Here is a 13,860-nt window from a genome sequence, read left to right on the forward strand (position 1 = left end):
GAAGAGGAAGAGGAAGAGGAAGAGGAAGAGGAAGAGGAAGAGGAAGAGGAAGAAGAGGAAGAAGAAAGAAGAAGAAGAAAAGAAAAAAAGAAACTGAGAGGCAACGTGGTATGCAGTGTTTCACTTAGTTGAAATACTTATCAAATGACACCAAATATTCTCCAGATCTAAAGTTCCACTTTTCCTCCTTCGTCAACTGGTTTTCTCCTTTTCCTACTAGATTCTTCTGACCTAGTGAATGAAGCAGCCATTCATTTAATCATTTGATGAATCCAACTGTTTAATAGTGTCAGATCTATGTAGAAATAAAAGAATGTCCTCTCTTCATACTTAAAAAAAAAATAGTGATAGGAGTCCAATGAATGAAATTGTGAATGGGTTAGAATACTGCAAAGGGATAAGCTAATTGAACACAATGAAAACACAATTCAGGGATCAGATAGAAAAGCTGATTCAAAAAAAGAAAGAAAGGGGCCGGGGAGATGGCTCAGTAGAATAAGTGCTTGCCTGGCAAGTGCAAAGGCCTGAGTTCAATCCCTGGTTCCGCCAAAAAAAAAAAAAAAAAAAAAAAAAAAGTGTCTGGGGCCAGGGAGATAGCTCAGTGGGATGCAAGATTCTGAGTTCAATTCGTGGTACCACAAAAAAAAAAAAAAGAAAAAAAAAAGAAAAAAGAAATAAAGAAAAGCTGATTTAGTTTAACTTATAATTGCCTTGCTTGCAATTCCTTAGCCTTTGAGCATTTATTTACCATATTTACCTTAAAAAATCAATTTCTAAAATATAGCAGCACATATTTACCAGAAGTGTGGTAGGCTTCCTGTGATGAATCAACTGCTGTCACAACAGAAAGGAAAGCCAGTTCAGTTGCTTTCGTGGATGTCAACACACTATGACAATGCCTGCGTGCTCGTTCTGGCATCTGCGTGTTCTGAGGGAAGTCACGGCCAATGACAGTCCTCGGCTCATGGACAACGAGCACAGCAGCTTTGTGGCCGTCGACTGACTGGCATTTTGAGCATCAGTCAGACAGCAACTTCTGTCCGTGGAAGAGGGCCACCTTACCATGAGAAGGTGACCTTTTAAAGCAAAATGGGGAAAGTACTGTTAGTGATGGGAGGTAGTCTGCAAGCTCAGTGGTTCGGTATTTTGCGAAGTTTCTAGCTATCCTAGCACGAGCGCCATTTTTGGTAAAGGGCACACTTCTGCAGCTGCCCACTTCCACATGACTAGGGCAGTTTGCGTCTGAGAACTTTGTTGCGGGAGGCTCACGCCGCATGATCCCCGCGCTGCCTCCTTCTCTTGATCGTGGCGTCAGCAACACAAAGCAACTGATCAGCTCTCCGTCCTTTCCGAGTGTCAGTGGCGGGTAGAAAACAGACTTCAGCCCGAAGGCAAGAATCACCGAGTTTGCAGTTAGGACATGGGCAGCGCCTGGTAGTGGCAAGGCTCCAATGTCACTGGAGAGCCAAGCAGACTTTGGGAGGCCCTTCTTGGGGGCACTGCCTGCCAGAGCTGTGAATTACAGCCTAATTAGGTGTCTCTGAGGCTCAGGGACTGTCCCCTCCTGCACTTCACCCCAATCCTTGGAGATAAGCCTTGTTCTCCCTCTGCTACCTCCACACTGCTGGATGGGAATAAGCAAGATTTAGCCCTCACGTCACAACTTCACCTGAGCTTCCCTCTGTTCCTGGTGGGCAGGCAAAGACGCGACACACCAAAGCACCTAGTACACCATCTAAGACACTGTCCACCTTCTTTGCACACAGATATAGCCTTCCTGTTCTTGACTTTCGTTTGTTAAATTGATCCACAGTGTACCAATTCTAAATTTTCCCACCCTAAATCTTTTGTATTACTTTTCTTAAAGTAGTAGGGCCCAGCTTATTGTACAAGAAGTCTGGCTGGGAAATCAGATGGAAACAGTTTGGATTTCTGAAGGATGGGAAATGTCTCCTTTCTAAAAAGGGCACTGGAATTCTCTTAAAAAGCAAAGAGCCACTGGGGAGATAGCTCAGTAGTCTAAGGTCTAAGCACCTGCCTGGCAAGTATAGAGACCCAGGTTCGATCCCCAGTGCCATATGTCATGTCCACCTTGCCCCAGGCGTGCTGTGCCAGCCACTAAAACCAGACGTAGTGGTGCACACCTGTGATTCCAGTACTGGGGAGGCTGAAATAGGAGAATCACTACGAGTCTAAGCTGCATAGTGGAACCCTGTACCAAATACATTAAAAAAAAAAAAAAAAAAATCTCAAAGAGCCATTGGTACTATGAGAAATCCATAACCAAACAAACTTTATGGCTTAGTCTGTCTCTTTGGAAACAGAGCTTAGTTGAGGCCTGTGGCCATGTAGCTTATGTGGGGGCAGAATGCCCTCTCACTGAGGCTGTTTGCTACATAAGTGACCCACTCATTCCATTCATCTGTCAAATGGCCCCTTAGGCTTCCTGTACTATGAAGACCTTGTCCACTGTGTGACCAGGGCAGAAGCAGAGGCAGCCAGCGAGCTGGTTAATGAGGCTGTCCGGGCGTTTCTTCCAGGAGCCCTCATCTCCATGACAGGAGGGTTCCGAAGGTAAGTAAGCTGCTTGGCCTTGTCACCTTCAGGGCTCCGCACCACATGCTGGCTTCAGAAGCAGCACGGAAAGCCTTCTGGGATCTAGCGCCAGCCCCTCCTGCAGCTTCGTTCCCTGACCATCACGTTACATTCCAGCAGCCCCAGTAATCTTGTCGTTTCTTCCACATGTGAGGTTGTTTCTTCCCTCTATGACTTCCCCAAACTGTCCCCTGGGCTGGTTTTCTTCATGCTGTGAGACTAATTATTCCACCACCTCTGGAAAGACTTCATGACTCGCCTCCTTCTCTCCCAGCCTCCTCTCTCTCCATGCTCCACTAGGGCCTCTCTTTGGTGCTCCCTGGCACATGTCAACCACTTGTTACACAATGCGTGCTTTTCCCATTAGGCTACTAGAGCTTAGTTCTTTTTTTAAAAAAAAATATTTTTATTGAGAAACAAATAGCAATGAGACAGTTTCACAACCGATTACTAGTACATTTTCAATAATTAATACATTGCATATTGTTGTCTTAGTGGTTATTCATTGTACAAGATGCAGACCTGATATCCTGTCTCAAATACTATTAGACCAAACCTCTCTATTCATTGAATTAAGAGAATGGAGCTATGTATCTATCCTAACTATTTTGAGTATACAGATACAAAATGGTCATTCATTTGTATCCCCATTTTTTGTTAGTTTTGTCAGAGAAGGGAATTCCATTGTCATTTAAATACTGTAGGTGCATGAATTCAGCAAAATATCCAAATATAGTCCAATAGTCCATAATAGTAATGGGTTTTCCATAAGACTGTCAATGTCCAAAGTTGTTGACTTGAGCATTTTACAGCTCATCATATTAATATGGCTTTACTTTTTATACTTCATTTTCATACTTTTCTGCTGGATGGTTAAGACCAAGAAAGAGCAAGACATATATAGTAAGACATGTAACTTCTGGGGGGCTGGTGAGATGGCTCAGTGGTCTAAAGCACCTACTTGGAACAAGCTTAGCAAACACAGGGACGGCGGTTCAATCCCCCAGCACCACATGCCAGCCAGCCCCGCCCCCTGGTGGGCTGAGCTGGCCACACACACACAAATAAATTTTTAAAAAAATTAAAAAAAAAAAAAAAAGAAATGTAACTTCTGTATCTGATAAGGTCAGTCAAATCCCTCAGGATTTAACCTGAAACCCTGTACCGCAGTTTGTAGATCCTTTGTCAGTGTCAGCCATGTGGATGAGTCACAGCCATTGCTTGACCAATTTGCTCTCTGTAAAAGCCTGAGAGAATGTTTTCTCTCCATGTGACTCTCCTTAGGCACACTCTACATCATCGATCACTTTCCTCTGTGGCCCTAAAATCTCCTTGATCAGAAAATTTGGGACACAATTGAGTTACAGGATGTTACATTACAGGTTCTCCTATGTCCTGAGTCCTTACTGACCTTGAAAGGCTAGGGCCAAAATGTTGGCTGTCCTTGTAGCCTCCATTTCTTTTTCTTTAATTTTTGTTCTGCAAACTTAAGTTGTTAACCCTCTAGAAGAGAAGCTTAATGATATTATTACCCTATAACATATACAGTTAACCTTAACCTCACTATCTGTCTTAACATCTTAGACATAACATGGAACAGGTATTTTCCATCAAGTATTGATATGTTCAACTTTGAGTCCCTCCAGAATATGAAGAAAAAAGATTAAAAAGATAAAAAAAATTTAAAATAAGAATATTTATGTATTTTTACACAGAAATTCAGAAATTTAACAATATACAGCCTTGTGGCAGGACAGTCCTGTGACTTTTTTTGTACTAGAACTTAGTTCTGCCTGACAGAAAGTAGATGAATTATTCAAGAAATCCCAGCTGACTCAGTGAATGAATTAGTAAATGAATTCTTCACAGGGGCACGTACAGTCATTGAATATCCAGGTCTCCATTTCCAAAAGGGATTCCTTCCCTCCACACCCTCGTTAACCTCTCCCTCAGATCCTCTTACCCAGTAGTTCTTGGCCACTGTGACAAGCCTGTATGAGACGGAAGAGAAAGACTGACTGTGAGGAAATGCCCCTAATGTATGGTATCATTCTAGCAGGGCTGCCCCGTATTACCTGAATATAGCTCTTGGTTTGCTTTGTGTCTCTCTCTCCCTTCCCTTTTCCCCTGGGTACATGTATGCTGCAGTTAAAATAGATGCACAGAAGAAAGGGTCTCTGTTACCTTGAGCCCATACAGACATAATCAAATACATATCATATATGGATTTTTTCTTTGTCATAAATTTATTTTGCAAAGCATGGAGTTGTGCACCTCGAGGTAATTCATTTTTAAGAATGTCGTGAATGTTTTGTGCTGTAAAATGAAGCACACACTAAGCATAAGGCACAGAAACAAAGATTTTGTTTAATCGGAGGGTTAAAATCTAACTTATTCTCATGCCACACTTTCTTTTTTTAATTAGGGGTAAGGAGACTGGGCATGATGTGGATTTTTTAATTACTAGTCCAGAAGTAACAGAGGATGAAGAGCACCCACTTCTGAATAAAGTGATAAGTTTATGGGAAAAGAAGGTAAGAAAAAAAATCAAAAATTGCATGCACAGGAGCCAAGGAGACGGCTCAGTGGAATAAGTACTTGCCTGGCAAGTGCAAGGTCCTGAGTTCAATCCCTGGTACCACCAAAAAAAAAAAAAAAAAAATTCATGCACAAACATGATATTACCACTGTGGAATTTTCTGTGTAATTGCATATTGGCCATCAAATCAATTTCTGATTATTTGTAACTCTTTATGACATAAAATCAGACTTACCTAGAGCACATGTTATAAATATGTATCTTGTTTATTTATATTTACTTTATTACTGAACATAACCCAGACTGGCTATGTACTCATCTTTGACATACAAGTCAATAAAGCACCAGACAAGATCTCTGCACTGGGAGGCCCTGGGAAGTATAATCCGAGAGAGCTGCAAGTTTAAGATTGAGTAAAAACTGACAAGATAGCTCAGCGGACTAAGCACCTGCTTTGGCAAGCACAGGGACCAGGGTTTGATCGCTGGTCCCGCATGCCATGCCGGTCCCAGCCGTAGGGGTGTGCTGAGCCAGCAACTGAGTCTGATGATGGTGGTGCACGCCTGTAATCCCAGTGCTGGGGAGCTGAAAACAGGAGGATCACTACGGCCCAAGCTACATAGTGAGACCCTATGCCAAATACGAAAAATGGAAAAAAAAAAAAAAAAAAAAAGATTGAGCAAGACTTCTCTAACTGGGATAAAAGCAGTTCAAGGGCCACTGCTGCTGCCTCGAATGCTGTAACGCTGTTTCCAACTTTCTACTGTGCTGAAATGGCAAGAAGGACGCTCAGGAGGGCAAGGTGGCCCAGGCAGAGGTCATGGCTCAAGCTCTCCGCAGTGACCAAGCCAGACTTGTGACAGGCTCCGACTGCCTAGTGGAAAGAGCTCGAAACCAACCCTATCACCAGAGACACCTGCAAGGCTCTGATTGCTGACCCACTCTGGAGAGAACCATTTTCCAGAGAGACCAAAGTGCCCAGGCCTGATCACACGAGTGGATTACGAATGCTGGGTCAGTGTCTTTCTGGTACAGCTTCATGCGTCCTTGGCATTGCATTCGTGGGGTGTGGACAGAGCTCACCGCCATGCCAGAGAAAGGTCATCTCAGCTAGAGAGAGACTAGGATCTAGAAATACACAGCCCCAGAGCCACGGCCGCTAGGAGTGAAACCCTAACTTTGGAACCAGATCCAAGTTTACCCACGAGGCCCTCTCATGCCCCAAAAGAGTCTGTCCTGCAGACAGAGGAACACAACCTGGCCCCGCTCCGTGGAGGGCTTCTGCTTCCTTTATGGGGGCCATTGCCAGGGTGGACCTCACTGAGACTGCCAAGACAGAGTAAGGTACAAGGTGGCCGGCCCCAGGGAACCCTCTTTCCATTGGTCTTTCCCCAGCTTTAAGGCAGTCACGCTGCCGTCTGTAAGCAGAGAAAGGTGTTTTAAATGTAGGCACTGCAGTAGAGGTTCACATGAAACACGCTGGATTTGTGGCTTTAAAAGAACAGCCCTGCCATTCATTGGCTGAACGACCGGGGTGCTTCCTTAATCTGTCCCTGCACCTTCCTTGTCTATAAAGTGGAGTGGCACACCTGTCAGTCGCGAACAGCAGATTAAATGAGGGAACCCTGAAGTATGCGGTGCAGTGCCGGAAACATGACAACCCCTGGACTAATGGTGGCTCTTTGTGATCTCTCATGTACAATTGTTCACTGGCTGCTCCCTGAGGGCCAGGGGAGGGGACTCACCCAGCAGGGGGCAGATGCAGCCCCTGTCCTCCACTCCCAATTTAGTCTAAAGAGAAAGTGTGGGCAGCCACAGCTACACCCTGGCAGCCACAGGCCCACGCCCAGCGCCGTGCTCGTGGAAGCGGTGCCCGAGTGCTTCACGTTTAACCTCCTCCGCCCTCTCGCCCCACTCCTCCTCGCTCCTACCCTGAACTGCGCTTTCCAGATGGCAATGACCACAGTCTGTGCTGGTGTCCGCTCACCCGGTGTGCTCACGCAACATCTGAAACACCTGCAGAGTGTGGTGACCAGCCAGGGAGTTGCCGTGGGAGCCACCATGGGATCACTTTAATAAGTGTTGCCCCTGGAGAAAATCCTTTGGGTGCAGGTGGAAGAAAAGGAGGCAAAGAATTGGGGAAGACTGATCTTTGGGAGGGGGTAGCTATCCCCAGATTCTGCTTGCCTGAATTCTAACAGAGTCTACCAGTCATTCAGTCCAGAAGAAAGAAGCCAGACCACTCAGGCTTGGGGCCAGACCCAGCAGGTGAGACCTTGGGGGCGTCCTCACTAGCCTCCCTGCTGCCCTGCAAGGGCTGAAGATCAAACGTGCTGACAGTCGTTGGAGAGCGAAGAAGATCAGCTGGCCTTCCGTGGCCTCAGGCCCTGCATCGGTGGCTTCAAGCAGCCTTAAATCGCCAAAGGAAGAGAAAAAGCTGTGTCTGTGCTGAGCAAGTAGGGAGCTTTGTTTGTCTCACTGCTCAACAAAGGATAGGATGGCAATTATGTGCATGGTGTTTACGCTGATTACATGATGAGGAATCTGTAGCTGATTTAAAATATAGGCCCTAGGCAAATGCTACACAATTTTATTTAAGGAGCTTGAGACTGTGTTACCAGTACTTGGAATGAATGGGAAGCACGGCTCGGCTGTTGTGCTGGTTGATACACTGCATCAACTTGAGAGGTTTAGAATTTTCATTAAGTGACCTCAGGGAGCCAGGATTCTTAGTTGTAAACATCCTCATCTTGTGCAAGAGGGTTAGGACGGCCTGGAATTTGTGTTAGTTCTACACCCCCCAGCCCAGGGGAGCTTGTTTATAATATAAGGAGGGGAGAGAAGCTGGCTAGAGGCTGGCTGGAAGCCGCAGCTGCTGCCCTTCACTTGCTTTTCCTGTTTTTCTGCTTCCATGAACTGCTGCTCTCTGCCATTTGCCACTCTGCCTGGGAGCCCGCTGAGTACAGACTGAAACCTCAACAAACTGTGAGCTAACTAAACCTTTCTTTCCTTAAGTTTGGGTGTCAGATATTTTGTCCCAGTAACTAGTAAAAAGTAACTGAGACAATTGTATTCACTCTGAAAAATTGACTTGCCTGTAGGTAGGGGACATTGATTCTTCTACACAGGACTTGAAGAAAACTGAAAACAAAAGGTATGAAGGAATCCTGCCAAGGGGCGCCCCCCCTCCAGTCTCTTTGCTGCGCTTCCTGGTTCTCCTTGGTTGGTGGGGTGTAACAGCTTCCTTCTGTGGGAGGCAAAGCTTAGCGTGTCTGCCCGCCCTTCTTCTCACCTCTCTCCTGAGAACTGGCTGCTTGGTCCCTGTTGATGCGGGGAGGAAAAAGAGAAATCCTTCCTTTTCTACTCTGGGGTCTTTCAGTCTCCAGTTAGGGTAGAAAGATGAAAGAGAAGGAAGAAGGAGAGAAGAACAATGAGAAGGAGACGAGAAGAACACGCTGATATGGATAGCCAGTCTCCTCCTGAGTACTGATGGAGAAGCCAGGCCCAATCCTCAAAAAGTCTTCACAGGAAAGAAGTCACCCAGGAAAGTGGATGATGAGGAGAGGAGCTATTAGAAATAGAGATGCCACCAAAAGGCCCAGGCTAAGGTATTAGGGCCCACCCCAGGGATCGTGTGCCTGCTAATGAGGGGGCCCTGCTGCAGACAGAAGGATTCTCAAACACCTTGCAGAGCTAGACAAGCACCAGGGGTGACATGTTTTTCTGTTACCAGCCAAGTGCAGGGAGCAGGCTTTGCGCATTTGGTTTTTGTACCGGGAATCGAACTCAGGACCTTGCACTTACCAGGCATGTGCTTATGTGCTGAGTTATTTCCCCAGCCCTTATATAAGTTTCTTTAAAGGGAAGTTGGTTTTATTACAAATTTGGCTATGAGACTTGTTACTGTTTTGTTTGAAAAGAAAAAAAAATGCAAGTTAGTTCTGCTACTAGTTTCTCTTAGTTCATTGGAAAGGATTGTGCTAATGTCATTTAGAGAACGTTTTATGCCCATATTTTACACTTGGAGTAACTACTGTAAGGATAACAATACATAATGTATTAACTGGTTATTCTGCTATTACTTGGTTATGAAATTTGGTTTTATGTTTCCATAAAATTTAGAAAACAAATAAATAAATTTGCCTGCTGAAGTTTACATGACAGTCTGCTACAGGGTACCTGTGAGAGTTACCTGATTGTGTCAATTTGATTAAGAAACACCCACCTAAATTAGGTAAGCTCAGTCCTCGGTGTGGCTGAAGGGATTGGCTGAAGACAGAAGACCCACCCCCAGTGGCACCAGCTAACAGGCTTGAGCCTGAATGGAAAAAGATGGAAACAAAGAAGAAAGGCATGCTTGTGTTTCTTCAGAGGAGCGCCAGGCCTCACCCCCACCTTGGATGTCGCCCCCTGGCTTCATCGCAGACCCTTTGGCCTCCTGATATGGACTCACATGAGATACTACAGTGAGCTCCGGGTCTTCCACTAGACCCTTCATATCTCCAGCACACAAACACCCCTTTCCCACTCCTCTGCACCCAAGTCTGCAGGAGGCATTGTAAGCCAGTTTTATAAATTCTTGTATATTTGCATAACTTACCTTAAATCTGTTCTCTAGTAAGCACTGACTGATACAGTTCCCATTTTAGCAAGTTGCATTAAAAAGCAGACCTGTGTGTTCCTGGGATGGTCACTAAATGTTACTTGTGCCCTACTCACTCCGCCTGCCAGAGGCTCCTCTGCTTAGCGATGAGCTCTCTCAACCTCCATAGAGCAAAGAAATATTTCACTCAATTGAAACAGTGCCTTGCGGAGGTTTCCATAAGAAATGAAAAGCACCAGCAACATCAGCATCTTCTCTGCAGTGTGAATTCTTGCCATCCTGATGTCCAGTGGATCACCGCAAAGAAAGGGCCGTGCAAACTGTTTATCAAAACTTTCAAATGTTTTTGATGATAAAGCATGAGACTATCTGGTCTTAAAAATATGTGATAATGGTGCCATTTTTAAAAATGTATTTGTTACACTAGGAGTCACTAGACTCCTAGTGATCCTCCTGTTTTGAGCCTCCCCAGTGCTGAGATTATAGGCATACACCACCATGCCCGGACTCGGTGGCCGGCTCAGCCCGTCCGGAAGCAGGGCTGGTGTGGCATGTGGTGCTGGGATCACTACTTGTAATCTGCCACTCAGCTTTGGTGTTCATTGTATGTTTTTGCCACTTCTCTCTCCTTATCAGCCCTGGTTCTAAGGATCTCCCATGCTGCAGACAAACTGCAGGATGGGACCTAGCTTGGGCATACTTTCAGTTTTTCATTAACTATCTGAGTAGGCAACTTTAGAAGCAGCAGGCGCCCCTCTTTTCATGCTTCTTCCCCACATGGGCAGAACAGCAACCTCTTAGGAGAAGCAGCATCTCCAGTGCTGCTAGGAATAGCGAGTCACCCCGCCCTAAAGAGGGGCTGAGCCTCCAGCCCAGCGTTTTGGGCTAGTTAAGTCTGATCATCCATGTAACATCCAGGAACATGATGTACGCAAGAAACCAGCAACAGCTTGGCTTTGTGTTCATGATTAGTTGGTTTTTAAGGGACCGAGAGAAGCTGTTGTGCACGGGCTGAGTGGAAGGCGGGAGCCAGATTATCTCCAAGTTTTGTCATTGAGTGGCTTTGGTCTGTTCCCTAAATTCCTTTTCTGCAGAGGCAGGCTTAGACAACCACTTGCTCTCCTGGTGTGTTGAGGAGAAATGCAAAGACAAAATTACTTCTGCATTCTTTCAGCTCTTTAAAGATTTCGTTGAAATCTCACTGTGACCCTGTCACCCAGGGACGCTTCCTGTTGTCTTTCTGTTTCTTCTCAGGGATTGCTTCTATACAGTGACATCATGGAGTCGACATTTGAAAAGCTGAAGCTGCCTAGCAGGAAGGTGGATGCTTTAGATCATTTCCAAAAATGCTTTCTGATTTTAAAGCTGCACCATCACAAAGTGGATGATGACAAGTCGCCTCAGCAGGCGGAGAAGACCTGGAAGGCCATCCGTGTGGACTTGGTCGTGTGCCCCTATGAGCGCCGGGCCTTTGCCTTGCTGGGGTGGACCGGCTCCCGGGTAAGCGTGGGCCGCTGGGCGGTGCGTGCTTTCCAGAAGCCTGAGGCCACGTCTACCCAGGCCAGGAGGAGACGATGGCGGCAGAGCAGAGTGCCAGGAAAACGGGCTGTGCCCAGAAACCTCTAAGTCAGAGCACTCCACCCACACACAAGGGAGTCAGGTTAGTTACTCCTCGTCCACAGACCAGCAGCTGGAGTCTTACTGGGGCAAAGGTAGACTTCCAAATTCTCTACCCCCACCCTTAACCCCTTGAATCAGAAACTGAGGGGGGGCCGATGATCTGGCTTTGAAATCTGTGTCCTCTATGGCTTGGTTTTCCCACCAGAAAATGAGGGCAAGGACCGCTGCCGCCCTCCGACGTGGCCGCAGACGTGCTCCCAAACAAAGCCCCAGCAGAGCACGGGGCGTGCGCTCAGCCCGGCGCGCCCGCCCATACCGCCCAGCTCCTGTCATGTTAGACGCACAGCACGGAGTCTGCGCCTTTAAAAAAAAAAAAAAAAAAAAAAAAAGTTTTTCTACCTTAAGTCCTGATGTTTTATTGGCATATGCTTGTACGTAACAACTGCATTAGTTTGGGGGGAGTTTACAGATGTGGCATATTTCCCACCTTCATCCCTTTGATCCCCTTACCACACTTTACCTGCTTCCCCTTCCCTAGATCCTCTTCCTAGACTCCAAGAAGTCCGTCTCCGTCTTTTCACTACCGTCTCTCTTTTATTTGGCTATTTAAATTTTTTATCTTTTGAATTTCTCATGTAAGAAAAACCATGCAATGTTTAATTTTCTGGGTCTAAAAATGTATTTCATTAATATTATGTTCCAAAGATCCATCTGTAGGGGCCAGGGATGTACCTCAGTGGCTTAAGCACCTGCCTGGCAAGCATAAGGTCCCAAGTTTGATCCCTGGTACCAAAAGAGAGAGAGAGAGAGAGAGAGAGAGAGAGAGAGAGAGAGAGAGAGAGAAAAGATCCATCCTTTTTTCCTACAAATGACTCAGTTTTTTCTTTATAGCTGAGTAATTCTCTCTCCCTCTCTGTCTCTCTCTCTCTCGCTCGCTCGCTCGCTCGCTCGCTCGCTCGCTCGCGGTACCAGGGATTGAACTGAGGATCTTGTACTTCGCAGGCAAGAGCTTATTCTACTGAGCTATCTCCCCGGCCCCTATAGCTGAGTGATTCTCATTTTCTGAGAGATATATAGTTTTCTTATTCCATTTATTGGTTGGTGGGCATCTATCTAGGCTGCTTCTATAATTTAGCTATTATGAATTGCAATGCTATAAATGTAGGTATAAATGTATCCCTGTAATACGATCATCTTTAACTGTAAGAGTATTCTAGTGGCATTTATGCAATCTTTGAAAGAGATTAACTCATCTACAAATCAGAACACTTGACTCCTTCCCTCTTATATATGTCCTTCTTGTCTTGCCTGATTTCTCTTGCTACGGCTGTATCACATTGCACAGAAGTGGTGAGAACAGATGCTCTTTTCTTTTCCTGATTTTCAAGAGAATACTTTCCATTTTTCCCCATTCGCTACTGTGTTGGCAGTGAGTTTTTCATAAATGGCCTGTGTCAGTTTGAGGTAAGTGCTTCTATAGCTATTTGCATTAGGGCTTTTAGTATGAAAGAATGTTGGATTTTGCCAAAGGCTTCTCGTGTGTCTGTTGAGACGATCGTGTGATTTTAATTTACTTCTGTTTATGTGGTGTATTACATTTGTTAATTTATGCACGTGGAGCCATCCTTGCAACTGGGATGAAACCAATCTGTTTGTGATGAAAATGATCTTTTTTAATGAATGTGTTCATTCTGTTTGCAAATATCTTGTTGAGATTTTTTGCATCTTTGTTTAAAGATATTGGCCATACTTCTATTTTTGTGGTTGTGTCTTTTTCCAGTTTTGGCATCAAGGAAATACTAGCATTAAGTAATGATACTGGCGGTGTCCCTTCTCTTTTAATTTCATGAAAGAACGTAGAGTTTTGGCATCAGTTCTTCTCTGAAGTTTTGGTAAAATTCAGGGACAAATCCATTAGTTTCTGCACTATTCTTATTTTTCTTTTCTTCCACTATTCTTAGTTGGAAAAATTTTTATACTTTGCAAATCTCAGTGCCTATTATTGTTCTTTTCAGAGTTTTCTATAGTTTTGGTTCAATTTTTGTAGGTCGTTCATGTCTAGGAACTCGTCTGTTTCTTCTAGAGGCTCCAAGTTATGGAACATACATTTCCAGAGAGTTTCTTACAGTCCCTTGATTTCGGCAGTGTCCATTTCAAACTCACCTATTTCTTTTCTAACTGCACTGATATGAGTCTTGTTTTCTTCATTCAGTTAAGTTTGGCTAAGACTTTGCCAACTTTATTTATTCCTCCAAAGAATTGATTATTTCGTTTATTTATCTTTGGCATTTTTTTTTATAAAAAGCAAAAGATTTATATGAGTTAAAGAGAAACCAGAGTATCTTTTGTATTTTCAGTCCCAACTTCATCAATTTCCACTCTGATCTTTCTTATTTCATTTAATTCTTCAAGTTTTGGTGTTATATTGTTCTTTTTATAAGGCCTTGAGAGGCATAGTTAGCTTGTTCATCTTAAATTGCTCTATTTTTCTTTTTTTTTTTTT

The 13,860-nt window shown here is 44.7% G+C and overlaps 1 protein-coding gene across 1 annotated transcript in view; it reads left to right on the forward strand.

Moving 5' to 3' along the window:
• Positions 1–13,860, forward strand: part of Dntt (DNA nucleotidylexotransferase) — a 68,583-nt gene that overhangs the window by 43,832 nt on the left and 10,891 nt on the right. Inside the window, exons 8-10 of the mRNA XM_004625682.2 lie at positions 2,442–2,574; positions 5,021–5,129; positions 10,992–11,237. Of these exons, the coding sequence (XP_004625739.1) occupies positions 2,442–2,574; positions 5,021–5,129; positions 10,992–11,237 (488 nt within the window). The remainder of the gene's footprint in view (positions 1–2,441; positions 2,575–5,020; positions 5,130–10,991; positions 11,238–13,860) is intronic.

This window comes from Octodon degus, unplaced genomic scaffold (genome assembly GCF_000260255.1).
Source record: "Octodon degus isolate 3935 unplaced genomic scaffold, OctDeg1.0 scaffold00010, whole genome shotgun sequence".
In the NCBI taxonomy this organism is placed as follows: Eukaryota; Metazoa; Chordata; class Mammalia; order Rodentia; family Octodontidae; genus Octodon; species Octodon degus.